General features: G+C 42.3%; 1 protein-coding gene and 1 long non-coding RNA gene across 3 annotated transcripts in view; one reads left to right on the plus strand and one right to left on the minus strand.

Moving 5' to 3' along the window:
* LOC148124756 (uncharacterized) overlaps positions 1-19,205 on the minus strand; it is an 801,081-nt gene that overhangs the window by 142,928 nt on the left and 638,948 nt on the right. The window lies entirely within an intron of this gene.
* The window catches only part of ABCB7 (ATP binding cassette subfamily B member 7), a 72,800-nt gene that overhangs the window by 36,058 nt on the left and 17,537 nt on the right, over positions 1-19,205 (plus strand). For both annotated transcript variants that reach the window (XM_026703115.2, XM_087940870.1), the window contains 8 exons: positions 9,581-9,713; positions 10,124-10,392; positions 13,346-13,434; positions 13,525-13,612; positions 16,043-16,217; positions 17,286-17,443; positions 17,944-18,107; positions 18,259-18,388. In XM_026703115.2, the coding sequence (XP_026558900.1) occupies positions 9,581-9,713; positions 10,124-10,392; positions 13,346-13,434; positions 13,525-13,612; positions 16,043-16,217; positions 17,286-17,443; positions 17,944-18,107; positions 18,259-18,388 (1,206 nt within the window). The remainder of the gene's footprint in view (positions 1-9,580; positions 9,714-10,123; positions 10,393-13,345; positions 13,435-13,524; positions 13,613-16,042; positions 16,218-17,285; positions 17,444-17,943; positions 18,108-18,258; positions 18,389-19,205) is intronic.

Consider the following 19,205-nt stretch of genomic DNA (forward strand, 5'->3'; position numbering starts at 1 on the left):
TTCCTATAATCTTCTCTGCTGTCCTCACTGCTCTCTGTAGGAGTTTTCTATCTGAGGCACTGCAGCCACCAAACCAAACAGGGATGCCATGCCGTTTATTAAAATGCTTTCCGTCGTGCCTCTGTAAAAAGCGGCCAGGACAGAAGGAGAGAAATGTGCTCACCTCATCTGACGCAGGAAACGCAGGAGCTGCTTTGCATGCTTCACTATGGATGATGTGTGGAGAGACCACTTCAGATTGTTAGTTATCTGCACCCCCAGATACTTAATTCTATTGACTATCTACACAGCTTCAGCCTTGATACAAAGTGTATAACTATGCTGCCTTTCTCTAAAATCTACAATGATCTCCTTTGTTTTGTTAACATTCAAAACCAAGTTACTTTTATTGTACCAGTTCATCAAAGCCTTCACTTCCACCCTATAAGAATCTTCATTGTCATCCTGGATAAGATGGAAGGTGGAGTGAAGAAATATGAAGAACGCAGTGAAAAATGGAATGAAACTACTACAGATTGACATACTAGGCATCAGAAAACTGAGATATACTTTCAGTCAGAAGATCACACTGTTTATTACTGTGTCATGAGACACAAAAAAGGAATAATCTTGTTTTCATAATTAAGGTTATAGTAAGAACAATGTTCTACTACAATGCAATCAATAACTAAATAATATTAATTAGACTTCATGGATATCGCTTTAATATGATGATGATTCGTATTCAGTTTATGCTGCAATCACTGATGCAGAAGAGGAGGAGGATGAATTTTTTGATTAATTTGAAAATGACAAAACAGCCAACCGAGATGGGCTGCTTATGAGTGGAGACCAGAATGCCAAAGTTGAAAATATTAGATATACAGATCAGGAAGCCACAGTACAGACAGAACGTGATAAAAATGGATTGGCTCCAGGCTGGCAAAAGAGTGAGATAAGACTGTATGTTCTTCCCTTATTTATTTACTTATTCAACTTAAATGCTGCAGACATGGGGAAGCTGGATTGTTTTAAAATTAGAGGTAGAAACATCAATAACGTGTGCAATGCTGGTGACACTTCTCTGATAGCCAAGAATGCAAAGGATTTGCTAGCTCTAAGGAATAAAAGTGAAGGAACACAGTGAAAAAAAATGGAACTAAAAAGAGACCAAGCAAATGACAGCAGGTATACCAATTAATCTCAGAATTGATCATGAATATATTGAAGTAGTAGATAACATCTGCCTTTTAGAATCAACATCAACTGTACAGAAAGAGGTAGTTAAGAAACAAGCCACAGACTAGCACTTAAAACAGGGGTATCAAACTCGATTTCATTGAGGGCCGCATCAGGGTTGTGTTTGACCTTGGGGGGTGGGGTGGCCAGGGGGGCATGGACAACTCAACGTCCATTTTCAGCTGTGACAGACTCCTTCAGCCCTCTGCCAGCGAAAACGGAGCCTGCGGGGCCCGTGCACAGTCCCTCTGAGTTTTATTTTTGCTGGCAGAGGCAGTGCGGGCTAGTCCTTTGCTGCCTTCAGAGCGGCCCTGCGGGCCAGATCTAAACATCCTGTGAGCCAGATCCATCCCGCGGGCCTTGAGTTTGACACCCTGACTTAGAATAACAACAGCTGCTGGTGGAGATGAGATGTTTAAAATCAACAAGGTGGAAATTGAATTAGATCAAGACTTTATCTTCCTTGGATCAAAAATTGTTCATGACAGCAGTTGTACACTTGTAATGAAACACAGGATAACCTTAAGCTGCCCTGTAATGGTTAACATGCATAAGATCTGGAGAAGCAAAGATACTGATATAAATACAAAAAAACGGGCTAGTTAGAGCAATTGTATTCCCTGTAATGATGTATGGATATGAGAGTTGGACACTTAAGAAGAGCTGATCAAAGAATTGATGCCTTTGAAGTGTGATGCTGGCGCAAAGTATTGCGTATACCATGGGCAGCCAGAGCAACTAACAGAGAGGTGCTGAATCGTATCAAACTAGCAACATCACTAGAAGCCAAATTCACAAGACTGTGTCTGATTTACTTTGGCCACATCATGCGTGCAAATTCATTGGCAAAGGCAACAATGCTAGGAATAGTTAGTGGAGCAATAAAAGGGGCAACCAAAGAACTTGCTGCCTTGATAACGTCAACACTGATAGAAAGATAAACATCCATCGGCCGAAAGAAGCCATGTTTGACCAGGGTAGCATGGAGAGTACTTGCCTATAAAGTCATCAAGACTCAGACATGACTGGAGGATTCAAACTACTACTAGCGCTTGGAAAAGCACTCATGGAAGACCTTGGAGAAGATATTCAGAGGCCACAGTATCACAGTATATCAGAATACTTGAAGCAGCGATACTTTCCGTGTCTATGGAAACAAAAGTTGAATTTTGAAGAAGCAGGATAGGAAGAGAACACTTTCGATATTTAGTGTTGGAAAAGACCCAACACCAATGATCAACACCAGCATGGACAGCCAAGAAAACAAGCAAGTGAACGATCAAACCAATCAAGAAGTCTCCCATGAACAGGCTGAAATTACTCCAATTTGTAGCTCTTCTAATGCTGGGAAAGGCAGAATCAAGAGAGGAAGAGGCTGACCGACATCAGAATGGAGGGACTCAGTTACATTTATGATGAATACACTATTGAATGACTTGAAAAACTAAGTTAAGAACAGACCATCATGGAGAAAATCTCTGGTCACTAAGTCAGTACCAACTTGGTGGTGGCACATAATTAAAACCTTCAACTTAGAACCAAGCATTAGGTCAGTTTTCTATATTTCCGTGAATACTGAAGGATTCTTTTCTAGTAAATAAATTCTTACTTGTATAAGCATAGCCTGGCTGCAAAGAAAGGTGTTCTAATTTTATTTGCCTAAAGAGATATTTAGCTGCAAGTTCTCCAACTTATCTGGCAATTACAGACTGCAAAAAGCAGAGGGGAATTTAAAAAACTATTTCTGCTTTTATAAAACAAGGGGTGTTTCGCCATTAAAGTAACAGTTTTCAACTGGTGGTACATGAGACTCGGAAAGAGTGCAGGTAGGTCATTGAAATGTTTGTAAAGTCTTTAATACCATAAATTTTGGGCAAAGTGTTTTGGGTATGAAAAGTTTAGACCCCCCTGAAAAGCATTTTATGGATGATCACGAGAGCTTCTGGGAATTCCTGAAGTGGCTCTCTGGAAAAATTCATTTTAGTTGTTAATCAGTCACTGGTACCGGAGGAAGGTAAATAAGCTGAACGTGACACTTTTGAATTTGACAGGTAGGGAGTGGTAAAGGAGAGGGAAAATGAGAACACAATGGGATGTAATATTGTGGTGCCTCATTCAGATTCATACTTTTGCCCTTCGGGAGTGGGAGAGACCAATTTTAAGCACTTTCAAAAGTAGGGCCACATCAGAGGAGGAATTATTATCATAATTATTATTTTTGCAAAATTATAGTAAAGCCAATTAATGTAATTGAAGATTCAGATGGATACCTAAAGGGATGGGGGTGCTGTACCCTTTTAATTTTGTGGAAAATATGTATCTCTTAAAGCTCACAATGGTGTATAGCCTGTTGTGTTTTTTTTTTAAATAGCTGGAGAGGGAGCTTTGCAGAATGGTTATTATAATAAATGTCATTACTACTGAGCAGGCTCTCCTAGGGAAACCAGTTTTATGGCCTCTAAATGATGGTCACCACAATGTAGTGCAGATGGAGTGGTATTGTGCCAAAAACAGAAGAATGAATTAAAATTGAGTTTCCAGGCAAGACGGACCGAAGGGAGTTGACCAAAGCTTGTTGCTGCTTATCTGAAAAGCATAGTTAGAAATTCAAATTCTAAAACAAAATGCTTCTTTTAAACTTTAACATCTGTTGAACACATTCTCTAATTCCTTAGAGTTTTATGTCTGAATTTTGCAACAATCTGTTTTTTTTTTTTTTCCCACTGACTGTGATTTGTGATTGTAACATTTTAAATGTGTGAAATCTTCGGGGATGTTGTGTAATTCTAATCTAAGTAAACTCCTAGAGGCAAAGCAAGACTCCAATATCAAATGGTGATGTGGAGCATTTAAGTTTCTAGTAGCCCTAAAGCAGCCACCACAGTGAACAGTTTGAGAGACAAAACAGGAGAGAGTCTGTCCCTAAAACGTTTAATGTATCTCTTTTAATGAAGCCTTATCTTTTAAAGCAGAGATGTCCAACCTTGGCAACTTTAAGACTTGTGGACTTCAACTCCCAGAATTCCTCAGCCAGCAAAGCTGGCTGAGGAATTCTGGGAGTTGAAGTCCACAAGTCTTAAAGTTGTCAAGGTTGGACACCCCTGCTTTAAACATTAGATTAGGGATTGTGTTATTCAGGGCCTTTTTAATGGTGGCCCTGGAAAAATTTACCACTCCAGATAGGAGGAATGTTACCATGTCGGTTAGTCTTAGTTGCTCTTCAGCATTCATTACTTTCTAACTTGGTATCCTTCCTGCTTGTGTATCTGGGCTAGCTAGAGAAGCTGGTTCTGCACATTACTGTAAACCATGGTTAATTGGTAATCCAAAATTGGTGGTCTTGTATCACACAGTGGGCGACAGGTTAAACAATCTCATATGGGGTTAGTGTGGAATGTGAACCTTATTTCAAAGGGTAATGCTGGTTTGTGGCATTCACAACTCCCCAGGGTTGGAGCAAGCTCTGGGTGCTTTTTAACGTCTATGTAAATCTACCGAAAGGACTTAGCCATCAATTTGTGCACAGTTTACTGCCATAACTGCACTGGCTTTAAAAAACGTTACCTGATTCAACTGGCTTTTATTGGAAAAGTGCTCCTCTATTGATGTTTTTAGTCCTGTGGGGATTGCCAGGAGTGTATTCAGTTGAGTGAAATAGATTTTAATGTATTTTATATTACATAAAAGTTTAAAGTGTTGCCATTGTTTTTTTTATTCTTTACACTTGTAAGTTCTACTGCTGTCCTATGTCGCCTTCAGGCAGGTAGCTTAAAAATAAATAAAATAACTTGTCCATTTGCTTATCTATTCTGAAGGTAAATCAGGCTGTCTTACTGAATTTAGCATGGGGAAAAAGTGATTGCTGAGCAGGTCAGCACCTGATGGCCATTGGTTGATTTCTGCAAAGATGTATACAGTCCAAAATGTTGTGTAAACTCCTGAGAAGGAGGAAGAAGTCTGGTTTTTCTCCACCTTTTAAAAGGAGCGATGAGTCAGAATTACTTGGGGTGCTGTTGTGTTTCACCTACTGTATATATCAGCACTGAGCAATCCAGAGGTGGATCACTATCTGGAATCCTTTAGGTAATCTCCAGAGCCTGCCAGAACCACATTTCTGAAATGCAGCAACGTATCGTTGAATCTTGAAAGTGATATCTGGTTCCAGCGCCCCACTTCCCCAAAACTGTGTATGTAATTTCTCATCAAGTTACGTGTTGCATACTAGTTAGGTGTCACTAGAAGAAGAAGGGGGGGATATCCCCCTATAATTGGGAAACCTTAAGAATTCTTCACCTCCTGTGTGAGTATTGCTATGAAATCATTACACCGAGCTGCTGCCAGCTTCCAGGCTTCAACCATACTAGAAAAACCTGCCTCCCAGCTACCATCCTGATCCATGCCAAGCACGCACACACAGAGTAAAGGGGTCAAAAGTTTCTTAAATGTTACAGAGGTTTTACAAGCAGCAGCAGACACAGCTGTGCGTGCAATTGCACGTACGTGTTGATTCAGTGACATGAACAAGGAAGATTACCTGCAAAGAGTCTGGATCCAAATCAGGAAACGATGTCCCAGGAACATCATGTTGCTCTCAATTGACCACATGGTGCTGAATTTTTGCACTTGTACCACACGCATTGTGCACTGTTGGCGAGACAACCATTTTGTCTTTTGTTTTTTCATGCTCTTTTTTTTCTTCATGTTTTCTTAATTATTCATGTGCTATATTGTCCTTATGTTGTGAGCCACCCAGAATTATCTAGAATCAGGCAACGCCAACAACATTGAATAAGTTAAAATTAATTGTTGAATTCCATTTCTACTTTGGGCACATCCTTTGTAAAACTACAGTAGTCCTTGACTTACAGCAGTTCGCTTAGTGAAGTTACAACAGTACTGAAAAAAATGACTTAGGACCATTTTTCACACTTATGACCGTTGCAGCATCTCCGTGGTCACGTGAATAAAATTCAGATGCTTGGCAGTTGACTCATATTTATGATGGTTGCTGTGTCCCGGGGTGACCTCCTGACGAGCAAAGTCAACAGTCAGTGAATCTGGATTCACTTAACAACCGGGTTAACTAATTTAACAACTGCAGTGATTCACTTAACAAATACGGCAAGAAAAGTCGTAAAATGGGGCAAAACTTACTTAACAAATTTCTCACTTAGCAACATAAATTTTGGGCTCAATTGTAGTCGTAAGTCGAGCACTACCTTTATATGAATGTTCCTCTTTCTCCTAGCCAATTTTCAGGGGTGAATTTCAGTTTCTGTCTGGCAAGGTAACCTTTCCCCCATTTGCCTTTTGATACACCAGGTTTATCCTGGCTTAATGTCTGCCTTGTCAAGAAAGGCAATGGAGTTCTGTCCTCAAAGTTTTGCGGTTGAAACACTTGGAGCAGGTTCTGTTGGCTCTAAAAATACATTCCATGCAGACTAGAGCTATTTATGTCAGATGGTGCTCCATTCAAAATCCAAGAAAGAAATACTTAGACTCCATTAATTAAAGAAAGGTTATCCTTTACTGGAAGTCAAGTCGTAGCAACAAAAGAATCTGAGAAAATGAGCACGTAAATCACATATACAAAGTGATGGCAACGTTCCCACACCCAATAGCTCAATTGGCTCATCCAATTAAAAGTTGTGTATAGCATCATGTGGGCATCTCCAGGTAGTGATGAGACCTCTGGCCGTTGACCTTGACATATTTTGAGAAAGAGTTACGGCTGCGCATAGCATAGGATAGAAACCTAAGCAAGAACACCCCCAACTTATACAGCTTGCTTCCCATAACTATGTCCCCTGTCCCCCCCGTTACTTATGACAGCCAAAAGATGCAAAGCAAAGGAAGAAAATCTTGAAGGCTGACATTCGGCCCTCCTGTAAAAGAGGGGTTAGTTCTATAAAAGATAAAAATAGAAGATAACAGAAAATATACATGTAACACCATAATACTATATTTTAGGGTTTATCAGGATATTGACAAGCTTAGGAGCTCTAACACCCTTCTCATTTACCCATTCGTACTGGGAAGGAGCAAAATGTTTCCAAACAACCAAATATTGGAGTTGACCCCTTTGTTTTCGAGAATCCAAAATTTATTTAACTTCAAAATGTTGTTCACCTTCAATTAACAATGGCACAGGAGGATCGGCCTGAGTCGGTCTCAAGTCAGAGGTATGTTCAGGTTTTAATAAACTAACATGGAAGACAGGGTGGATCCGTCGGAGGGTTTTAGGTAATTTCAGTTGGACTGCCACATGGTTCACAATTCTTTCAATTGGGAAAGGTCCGACATACTTAGGTCCAAGCTTTTTTGACTTTTGTGTGGTCTGCGAATATCTGGTGGATAAAAAGACCTTGTCACCAACTTGATATGGTTTTTGTGGAGTTCTCTTTTTGTCTGCAAATTTTTTATGGGCTTGATGAGCATCATCTAACGCTTTCGGGTAACCGGGCAGGTAAGCTGGAGCTGTGTTATCCATTCATCTAATGACTGAATGTTAGGTTTTCTCCTGTGGAAGCTCGGGTATGGGTACAAAGTCTTGTCCTGAAGCCACTTTAAATGGAGTAAACCCAGTACTACTGTGTATCGAATTGTTATATGCCACCTCATTGAATGGTAGTAGGTCAACCCAATCATCTTGCTGATAATTTATATAACATCGAAGATACTGTTCCAATACCGAGTTAGTTCTCTCACAAGCCCCATTGGTTTGTGGGTGGTGGGCGGAGCTTAAGCCCTGGGCAGAGCCCAATAACTTCAGGAACTCCTTCCAAAAGTTTGAGGTAAACTGGACACCGCTGTCTCAGATATGCGTTCAGGAACCCCATGTAACCTGTAGATATGTAAAATAAACAGTTTAGCCAACATTTTCACAGATGGGATTTCTGGACAAGGTATGAAATGTACCTGTTTGGAAAACAAATCTGTTACTACCCAAATAACTGTATTTCCCTGACTTTCAGGTAATTCCACTATAAAATCCATAAAGATTTCTTTCCATGGAGGAGTTAGTCTAGCCACATTTTGTAGTAAGCCTGCTGGTTTACCAGGAGGCCGTTTGGCTGAGGCACAGATAGGACAGCTAGCCACGTAAGTCTCAATGTCCTTTTTCAAGGTAGGGCACCAAAATTGCCTTTTAACCAAGTGTAAGGTCTTCACGAATCCAAAATGTCCAGCGGCTTTAGAGTCATGAGCTTGCTGTAATATTTGGTTTCTCAGCTTTGCTGGCCCATATAATTTGGCCCCCACCCATGCCAATCCATCTCTAACCGTACAGTTATTTGAGTGAGCAAGAAACCAATCATCAAGTTTTAGAGCCTCTTTTAATTGTGCGGATAAATCATTTGATAAATCAACTTCCTTCTTTTTCTGGGCTCTGGTAACCACTGGAGCCGCCAACTGTTTGGTTGGGACAATCGGCCATACCACTTCTTGGCGAGCACTGTTATATTGAGGTAATCTAGATAAAGCATCTGCCATGAAGTTCTTCCCCCTTGGAATGTACTTCAATGAAAAATTAAAGCGCTTAAAGCACTGTGCCCAGGGAACTTGCTTGGGAGACAGCTTCCGAGGCGTTTTCAAAGCCTCCAAATTTTTATGATCTGTCCACACCTCAAATGGGTGTTTTGCCCCTTCTGGAAAATGCCTCCAGTCGCTCCCAGGTCTTCTTGGTCACTGGCTGGATTAGACATTGTGTTCAGACCCCCTCGGAAAAAATTTAATTCTCTGGTTGGGCTGGTAAAGTGAGATTCAGAATAATGTCAGATGGTGCTCCATTCAAAATCCAAGAAAGAAATATTTAGACTCCATTAATTAGAGAAAAGATATCTTTTACTGGAATTCAAGTGGTAACAACAAAATAATCTGAGAAAATGAGCGCGTAAATCACATATACAAAGTGATGGCAACGTTCCCACCCCCAATAGGATGAAAAGGGGATGGGCCTGGGTCTTCCTCTGAACTCCCTCTCCCTTGTTCTACCTCTCCCCTGCTCTGCCCAGCCGGACTTTGCCCTTCCCCAGTTTCTTCCACAGCCAAGGGAGCCACACTCCCACTCCCTGTCAGCTGCTCAGCCTCCCCCTCGGAATCAGATTCCGACAGGGGCATGACATGAAGGCTGTTTCTTATGAAAAGGGGAAAACGTTTCACTTCTGCTCTGGGCAGGCAGGCAGACCTTGTACTCTTACGCTGTGGTGCCTGAAGGCCATAGTTCTCTAAGTGGACAGTTGCAGAATATCACCATTTCAGCTTCTTCAGAGAAAACATTTATACGTTATAAATAAAGCATTTTTTGCATGCCTTGCATAAAGCATATTCGTAACGATCTTGCACAATATCTTATGCTTTTTAGGCTATGAACATCGTGGTTCCCTTCATGTTTAAATATGCAGTAGACAACCTCAACCAGCTGTCTGGAAATGTTCTGAACCTGAGTGATGCACCCAATACAGTTGCAACCATGGCAACAGCTGTTCTGATTGGATGTAAGTGTGATGCTTTAATCTGCTGACAGGTGCTGACTTTCTTCGGGAAGCTTGGGAACATTGGTGTACATGACCTTTGACGGGGAAGCATCTGGGGTGAACGTTGTTCACTGGAGTTCCTTCTACTTTGTTATCATGAAGAATGTGAACAGGGCTGCGATTCTCCTGGGTGGTCTTATCTCCTGGAACAATAGCCTAGTCTCCAGGCCTGCTTTTGCTTTTTTTTTAAAAAAAAAACAATCCCATATATCTGAAGATGAAATCTGTTTAAAAGCGACCTAACTGATAACCTTTGACTTCTCATCCGGGATCGTTAGTGTGGGGGTATTAAAAGCGTGCTGAGGAGGCGTAAAATTAAAATTAATTAAAAAAATTAAAGCCTTTTTCTCTTCCCCTCCTCCTTTTGCCAGATGGCACCTCGCGAGCAGGCGCAGCGTTGTTTAACGAAGCCAGGAATGCCGTCTTTGGGAAAGTGGCCCAGAGCTCCATCCGGAGGATAGCCAGAAACGTCTTCCTCCACTTGCACCAGCTGGACTTGGGCTTCCATCTGAGTCGGCAAACGGGAGCGCTGTCCAAGGCCATCGACCGAGGCACCCGCGGCATCAGCTTTGTGCTCAGTGCCCTGGTGTTTAATCTGGGGCCCACGTTGTTTGAGGTGGCCCTCGTGAGCGGGATTTTGGTACGTGTCCTTTTCATTCAGTTGCGGCGCCAATCGTTTGTTTGAGATCCACGCCTGATGGCTCTCAGATGTCCACGGAGCTAGGCGTGGCCCGTTCCTTGCCTTTCCCAGAATCCTCTTGAGGAAAAGAGGACAAAGAAGGGGTCAGAAAGGCAAAGGAAGGCTGTTGTAGCCACCTAATGCGGGCCCCACTTGCCCTTTGCTTCCCCTTCACCCCCTTTGAGAGCCCCGGTGACACAAGGGTTAGAATCCAGTATTGCAGGCTGACTCTACCCACTGCCAGCCGTTCGATTCTGACCAGCTCAAGGTTGACTCAGCCTTCTGAGGTCGGTAAAATGAGGAGCCAGATTATTGGGGGCAAGAGGCTGATAGCGTAAATCTCCAGGGCAGCTATTGGTGCTTTATTATTCTTAAGGAATTGCAAACACGGAAAAAAAAGGGCACCACTGGATGTTCGTGGCTGTTAATCTATAAAGAGCAGCATCCACTAAACACCATCTGAATACGATGCCGGTACAGGAGCTGCTGCGGGGGGCTTTACGGAAGGGGCTGCTGCTGTTTTTTATGCTCAGGGGATAGGTGCTTGGCTTGCCCCAATTTTCCAAAATCCTCCTTTCTGATGCTTTGCATAGCCAGCCTCCCTACATTGCAGAATGCTCCATGTTTACTGTATAGCGGCAGGAGGACCCTGACAGGTAGAGGTGGTCCTTGCTTAGTGACCGTTATCAGAAAGGATGCTTTATGCCCCGTAAAGCATTTCTGACGATTGTACGTTTCCTCCCCCCCCTCCCCCAATGCGTTCACGTGACTACATTTCAGGTGCTGGGCAACTGGCTCACATTTATACATGTTTGCAGCATCTCGTGGTCCCATGTCCATGATTTCCAACATCCTTTCCAGAGAAAACAGTAAAAAAAAAAATGCCCATTGGATAATGCTGCATTTGCTTTAACATCCATGTTGTTCACGGAATGACCAATCCTTTGGTGATCCCTTAAGTCCTTGATCCAGTTTTGGTCCTAAGTTGGGGACCACCTGCGTAATATCTCCCCACTTGTGGGCAGCCTCTGCTTCTCAGCAATGCAGCGCAAAAGCGAAGAGAGAGCGATGCTCACAGATGATGGCCGGGAAGGCTGGCTGTCAGAATGCTTATACAAGGGCCCAGATGCTCCTTTTTCTATTCCATGCTTTCCATCTGGTGTTCTCAATACTCCACAGCATTGGAACCAGGTTGAGGTTTAAGAGCACACACACACACGATCCTTCCCCCTTCCTTAAATTAGTCAGACTTTCAAGCCACAGATCCACAAGCGCTGTGCCAAATCCCAAAGAGGAATATAAAGGCAGGATATGAAACCCATCCCGAAGTCAAACAGTGGCGGCTTTTGGAGTGAACGATGCCGGGTATCTTTCATTTAAATGGGTGGGGTTTGCGTTGTACCAAGAGAAGGAAATAAACCCTATTCTAATGGGAGCTTAAAAGTGTGAAATCTCTCACAGCTGCTGCTCCAGATACCCAAATGCCAAAGACTCACACGTGACGGAGTAATAAGTATCATTTTGGGACTGGGTTCTTAACCTCGGCAGCTTGAGGATGTGTGAACTTCAACTCCCAGAAGTCCCTAGCCGGCTACGCTGTCTGAGGAATACTGGGAGTTGAAGTCCACACACCTTCCAAGTTGCTACGGTTGAGAAACGCTGGCCTAAAGGAAAAGAAATAGAGGCTTTAGGGTGCTTTCGATTTGTTTCCTGATCTTGCTGCTGAGGGTAAAATGTGCCCAGAAGCTCCCATTCAGGTCATGCAAATATGCCGGGTTGGACTATCCCAAAACCTTTCAACAGAATAGCAATTATTTCCTTGGAAATCTGGGAAATCTTTCTACGAGCATAGAATATCATCATACGATGGGGCCTTATGCAGAGTTACGGCAGTGCCTTACCTGGCTGCAGGTGCTTCAGCTCTCAAAAGTGTTGGGGTTTTGGAAATGAAAGACCCATCCGGATTGAGTGATTCTTTAAGAATTATGACAAGAAAGAAGAATCGTAATGCTAAACGGTTATATGACCACCAGTCCATATTGGATATGGAGATGATAGCTAGTGAAAGAGGAACTATTGATAAAACTGTTCTGGAGTAGCTTTGTACCATACAGGATCAACCTTGGTGGTGCAGTTGTTAGAATGCGGTATAGCAGGCTAATTCTGCTAACTGCCGACTGCCAATAGTTCAAGTCTCACCGGCTCAACACTGAGCCTTCCATCCTTCCAAGGTTGCTAAAATGAGGATCCAGGTTGTTGGGAGCAAGATGCTGGCTCTGTAAACCACCTAGAGAGGGCTGTAAAAGCACTGTGAAGCGGTATCTAAGTGCTATTGCTATTAGCTCCCAGAACTCTTTTTCTTCTACTATGTATTCAGGATGGACTGTGATTAATTAATTTATGCATGTGTTTGTATTTTGAGAGTGCGCATCAGAATTTTCATTTTTAATGTGTGCCAGTGTGTACAAGGAAAAAGTTGACAATAAAGGTTATCTTATCTTAATTGGAATCATCGCAGTTTATTTCCTGACAAATCTGGTAATCTGCCCATCTTTTCCTTGAATCATTACTTCCATTCATTTTGGTTGAAAACAGCTCTCTCTACGCGCTTCTTGTGTGTAAAGATCCTTTCCCTTCTCCATTGTAAGCGCAGTAGCTCAAGAGCACAAGTTGAGTGTTTGTATCTAAGAGTCTGCGGCCTTGTGGAGCTGCTCCTAAGTGTACATGGTGTCAAGGAGCTAAACTCCCTTTACCATAATCTTTCCACTTCACTTCTCTTCGGCATGTAGGCAGTTATTATTGTTGCCTCTTTTATGTATGTCTTGTCCAGAAAGCTGTCTGTACATTGATGTTCTAATTAAAATGATTTGAATCCCTTTTTCCCCCCCACTCTCTCTCTCTTTCTTCCCTGCAGTATTATAAATGTGGTGGACATTTCGCACTCGTAACCTTGGGGACATTAGGAGCATACACGGCATTCACAATAGGACTTACGCAGTGGAGGTAAGAGGGTTCCGCTGTTGTCAGGACTCTCTGGTGAGATTTGACTGCCTGGATGGGAACAACTGTCTCTGCCAACCTTTTGTCTTGCAGGACTAAATTTAGGATTGAAATGAACAAAGCGGATAACGATGCAGGGAACGCTGCCATTGACTCCCTGCTGAATTATGAAACTGTGAAGGTAAGCCATTCACATTTTTAACTTTTCATGTTGTCGCTTCCTGGGGTAGCCCTTGTTAACAATGCGTGTCTTTTTGTACCCTTTACTCAAAAAGAAGATTTTTTTTTTATTCCTTTCTGTTAGGAACAATGACTGAAAGGATCACTCTTATGGCCTAAATAGATAAACAAATTTTCACCTACTTGGGCCATAAGCTGTTGATTACCTGTATGTAATATAAGAATGCTGCTTCTCCTTTCATACTTTCCCTCCTGATTTGCTTCTTAAAGGAGCCAGATGCCTTTTTTCACTGAAAAGTCTGCCTAAGCGTGTTTGACCAGCTGTGTGGCGGTTTATTAATTCCTGTTTAACTGAAAGCAGAAATGCAAGCTCAGAATCAAAGCCACGGTGAGCAGCACAGCTGAAAGGCTAGCTAATGTGGATGGCCTGAATAAAACGTAAGGTTAATGTCAATTTTAAAAACCGCTATATCAAAAATATGGAGAATATGGAATAGTATGAAGCTAGATTCTACTCAAAAATGCTTTTCTTGGTTTCAGCAGAAGCAGCATTTTATAGGAAAGAAACAGCAGGCAAAGAAAAATGGTTAGTTAACCTATTGAGAGTTGTTAGAACAAAAACATGGAGAAAATATAAGATGAAATCAAAAGAACAATTGGCTCCAGGGGGATTTAGTTTTCAAGGTGTTTCATATGCAGAGCTCAGAGAAAGAATCAAGGTAGATAACAGGGCATTTGGAAGAGCAACAAAAGACAGAATTTGAAGTTGAATTATGTATAAATGGCAGACATGTAATTGTTAAAATGAACTAACTCTTACTGATATTTGAAACGTTGGATGAACAAATGAAATGGTAAAATGGGCTAAGAATTTCAAATAGAATATTGTTGGGATAGTGAGGAAACATGGAAAGGGTTGAAATTTTCATTTGCTAAAAGAACATTTCTACAAAACTATGTATTGTCGGTATATGATTCCAGAAGAATTAGCCAGCCACTCTCTCCCAGCCTTTGGAAGAAGGCAACGGCAAGCCATTTTAAAAAAAAATCTTGCCTTCCCCACTCCTGCAGGAAACCTTTTCACATCAGATAGATGGCAGGATTTATGGGGCAGATACGTGGCGTTTCTTAGTTTATTCTTATTTGACAAGGGTTTCAAAAGCTTACAACTCAATTTGCTACGCAGGCTGGAACAATATCCTTAATGTTTCCTGGGTGCAGCTGTAAAAGTAGAATTGCCCCAATCTGAATCCATACTCATCTGGAAAACAGAAGGGTAATTCTGGGACTGTCAGCTTTAACCCCACCCAATACCTGTTGCCTTGCCTGGCTCTTTAACCACTGAGGATGAGCCATGGATCAGTGTTCCAAGAGAATGTGCTGTTACAGTGGTGGCTAACCCTTTTGGGCTCCTGTGCCAAACATTGTGTGCATGCTTGCCAGCACCCAGAAGACAATGTGCCCCTCCACGCTCCCTGCACATGCGCGCGTAATCCCCACCCACCCACCCCTGCCGTCCCCTTAGCTGCACTGCACCTCACAGCTGATTTTCAGTAGGTTTGAGGCCTTCTTTGGCCTCCCAAAGGCTTGAGGAAGGCTTCTGCAGGCTTTGCAGGCTGAAAACTAGCCCCGTTTTGTCACTTCCGATATTTTCAGAAAAACAGGAAGTGACAAAAGGGGGCTAGTTTTTGGCCTGCAAACCCTGCAGAAGCCTTCCTCAAGCCTTTGGGAGGGTGAAAAAGCCCTCAAACCAGCCGAAAATCAGCTGTGAGGCACGCGCATGCCCAGTGAGGTAAGTTTGCCGGCAGCTCGCATGGTTTGCCATCATGGTGCTATTAGGATGAAAAGGCTGCATCTCTAGGTGAACAGCATTTGGCCAGTAAGAACATATGAAACATGGTATGTCTTGATGTGTCAGATTGTGCTGAGTGGTTGGTCCAACTGATTCACAGAAAACAGATACAAGGAATCCTCAACTTAACAACAATTTATTTAGTGACTGTTCAAAGTTACAATAGCACTGAAAAATGTGGCCATTTTTCACACTTACGACGTTTGCAGCATCCCCGTGATCATGTGATCAAAACTCAGATACTCAACAACTGACTGGTTCATACTTATGACCGTTGCTGTGTCCCAAGGTCACGCGATCCCCTTTTGCGGCCGCAACGTCAATGGGGAAGCCGGATTCACTTAACAACCAGGCTACTAATTTATCAACTGCAGTGATTCATTTAACAGCTGTGGCAAGAAAGGTCGTAAAGTGGGGCAAAGCTCACTTAACAAATGTTTCACTTAACAACACACATTTTGGGCTCAGTTGCGGTCATAAGTTGAGGACTAAGGACTGTAATTGCATCCTAAATCATAAAACAGCCAGGATTTTCCTAAGGAGATGAACATCGTGCCACCTTTTTTTCCCTTTTCCTAGTACTTCAATAACGAAAATTATGAAGCCCAACGGTATGATGGATTTTTGAAGAACTATGAAAATGCCTCCCTGAAAACTACCTCAACTTTGGCTCTTCTTAATTTTGGACAAAGCGCAATATTCAGCATTGGATTAACGGCCATCATGGTGATGGCCAGCAAGGGAATTATTGCAGGTACCTCTTTGGCCTCCAAACCTCGTTCTTCATATTAAACTCATGTTTCGCTCCCTGCTCTATCGGAGGTTGATCCTTTTCCTTGCTCTTTCAAATGCATGCCCTGTATTCGTGGTGGCACCCCAGGTGTTCCCCCCCAGCCACACCAGCTGGCACAGCCCAGGGCAAGGAAAGCTGTGGGTTTTGCAGCAAGGGGTTGCACCCTAGTGCTCCCATTTTTCTGCTAAGTTTTGAAACACGTGGCTGTCAGCTGATTTCAGCCTTAATATGAATCTGTGCTGAATATAAATTTGAGTTGGGTTAATAATAGTGTCAGGATTCCGGCCGTCACTCCAATTAAATCATGAGCCTCGAGTCACACTCCCAAAACTAAAAAAGATTTTATTTGAAGGTAACATTTTACATTCGGCATTTACCTGGGCATAGCCAACTCTGAGATACGTAATTCACTGTCACCCTTGATCCTGCTTCCCCCACCCCCCCACCCCTCTGGGTGTATCATCCAACGAAAAACGTCCATAGCCCAGAGTCATCGATCATGCTCTCCAATTAGATTTTTGCCCGGCAGAAGCTTCAGTCATCTAGTCGGTCTTTGAAGAAAATATGACTGGAATGTACTTTCGATTCCACACTGCTGCCTGTTCTTTGAAACTTCTCTTCCCCCTTCTTTCCGTTGTCAACTATAAAACGTGTATACAAAACGTTTTATGAGTTGACGAACAGCTTTTGAACATAGAACGTAGAATAATAGAGCTGGAAGGGGGCATGGAGATCTTCTAGTCCAACCCCTGCTCAAGCAGGAGACCCTACTGTATACCCATTTCAGCCTCTTTTTAAAAGCCACCAGTGATGGCGCTCCCGCAACCTCTGAAGGCCAGCTGTTCCGTTGGTTGATTGCTCTCACCACTAGGAAATTTCTCCTTAGTTCTAGATTGCTTCTCTCCTTTGCTTAGTTTCTTGTCTTTTGGTGCTTTGGAAAAAATAAGCTTGCTGCAACTTATTTTGAAAAATTAAGCTACCTAGCTGTAAACTGCCTTATTGCTCCTCTACCTTTTCTTTGTCACAAAGGTAATTTAACTGTTGGTGACCTGGTCATGGTGAACGGATTGCTGTTCCAGATTTCCTTACCCCTTAACTTCCTGGGGACGGTATATAGAGAGACGAGGCAGGCACTCATAGACATGAACTTATTGTTTGCGCTGCTTAACATAGACACTAAAATCAAGGTGAGTATTGCCTACGAAATCTTCCTTAAACGTTTGTCTTGTACGCTAGTTTAAGATGAATCCAGATTTGCTTTTAATGGCGATGTTACTGAAGAACCTTCATTTTAATATTGCATTTCTGAAAGAGCTTTTGAGGGAGGGGAGAAGCCAAGGGGGCATGTGTAATCTCTGCATTTTATATAAGTGTGCCCTGTGCATTGAAATTTTATTCTGTCATTTTAATTAATGATGCAGAATTGATTGTGCGAAAGACTGCTTGGAGCTAGACCATTCTGGCAAAAAATAAATAAATTATTAAGCTTGAAAGAAGAGGAGAGAGAGAAAGAAAGAAATTTACCTGTGGCTGAAACTGTTAGGGTTTTTTTTATTATTACTATTACTTTTAGCCTCTTTCAGGCATTTGCTTGTGCCTCATTTTCAATTAGATCTATTGTTTAGCTTGTTAAGCTTTTTAAAATACCTTCCGGGCAGTGTGTAAAGTGGGACTCTTCTTTTAATAGGATAAAGAGCTGGCTCCACCCCTGCAGATCACCTCACAGACTGCTACCATCGCCTTTGATAACGTGCATTTTGAATACCTTGAGGGGCAGAAAGTCCTCAGTGGCGTGTCTTTTGAAGTCCCTGCAGGAAGAAAAGTGGCCATTGTAGGAGGCAGTGGGTCAGGGTGGGTACATGGATGCACAAAATTCTGCATCATTGATTGATTTCTTTTTTTTTCTTTTTCTTTTAACGGTGATAAAGACCTGGGTTTTTTGAAAAGGGGCAAAAAATGTTCTAATCCCGAGTCTCTTTTTTTGTTTTTTTTTGTTTTTAAGGAAAAGCACAATTATGAGATTATTATTTCGTTTCTATGAGCCTCAGAAGGGAGAGATTTATGTCGCTGGCAAGAATATACAAAATGTCAGCTTGGAAAGCCTGCGGAAGGCTTTAGGAGTTGTGCCACAGGTACGTTTTTTTTTTCTTTCTTAACTTGAAAGTCATTCTAATGCACCAGGCCCAGAGACTGATGTAATAATGGGGAAACTGAAGCAATGAAGCCAAATAAAGAAAGCAATAGAAGAAGAAGAAGAAACAAATCAGGTCAGCAGGCCCAGCGTGTGTGAATAAAACAGTTTTTATCTGATGGTTAAAATCCCCCAGAATAAAAGACTGAACTGATGTCCTTCGGAAACTAGTCACAAAAGCTGAAAACATCAAAAAGATTTCCTGTTAAGTCTTTCATTGCTTCTGGAGCTGAAGTAAAATAATCCCCATGGAATCCACTGGCTGGGGAATTCTGGGAGTTGAAGTCCACATTTAAGTTGCCACAGTTGAGAAACGCTGCTCCAGAGAAGCAGTCATATCTTAATAATGCTCAAGCTAGGTGATTCTTGACATGTCACTACCTTGGAAATGTTTCCTCACTTTTAACTTTTGTGGGAGCACCATCACTTGAGACTTTCAAGAGGAGATTGGGCTGCCATTTGTCAGAAATGGTGTAGGGTCTCCCGCTTGGGCGGGGAGGTTGGACTAGATGACCTACAAAGTCCCTTCCAACTCTGATTATCTGTTAAATCTGTTAACGTATTCCAGATCATTCTATAAAGGAGGTAAAAGGCCTCCTGGCCTCCAGGTGTCAGTATTCCGGCAGTTACCTCCATTTAAATCGTGAATCTTGAGCCAAACTTCCAAAACTTCCAAAGGATTTATTGGGAGTGAACATGCTGGCACTGCCTGGGTGTAGCCGACTCTGAGATGCATCATTCATTCTCACCCTTGACCC

The sequence above is a fragment of the Pseudonaja textilis genome, chromosome 12 (genome assembly GCF_049901715.1).
Source record: "Pseudonaja textilis isolate UNSWEBS1 chromosome 12, rPseTex1.2, whole genome shotgun sequence".
In the NCBI taxonomy this organism is placed as follows: Eukaryota; Metazoa; Chordata; class Lepidosauria; order Squamata; family Elapidae; genus Pseudonaja; species Pseudonaja textilis.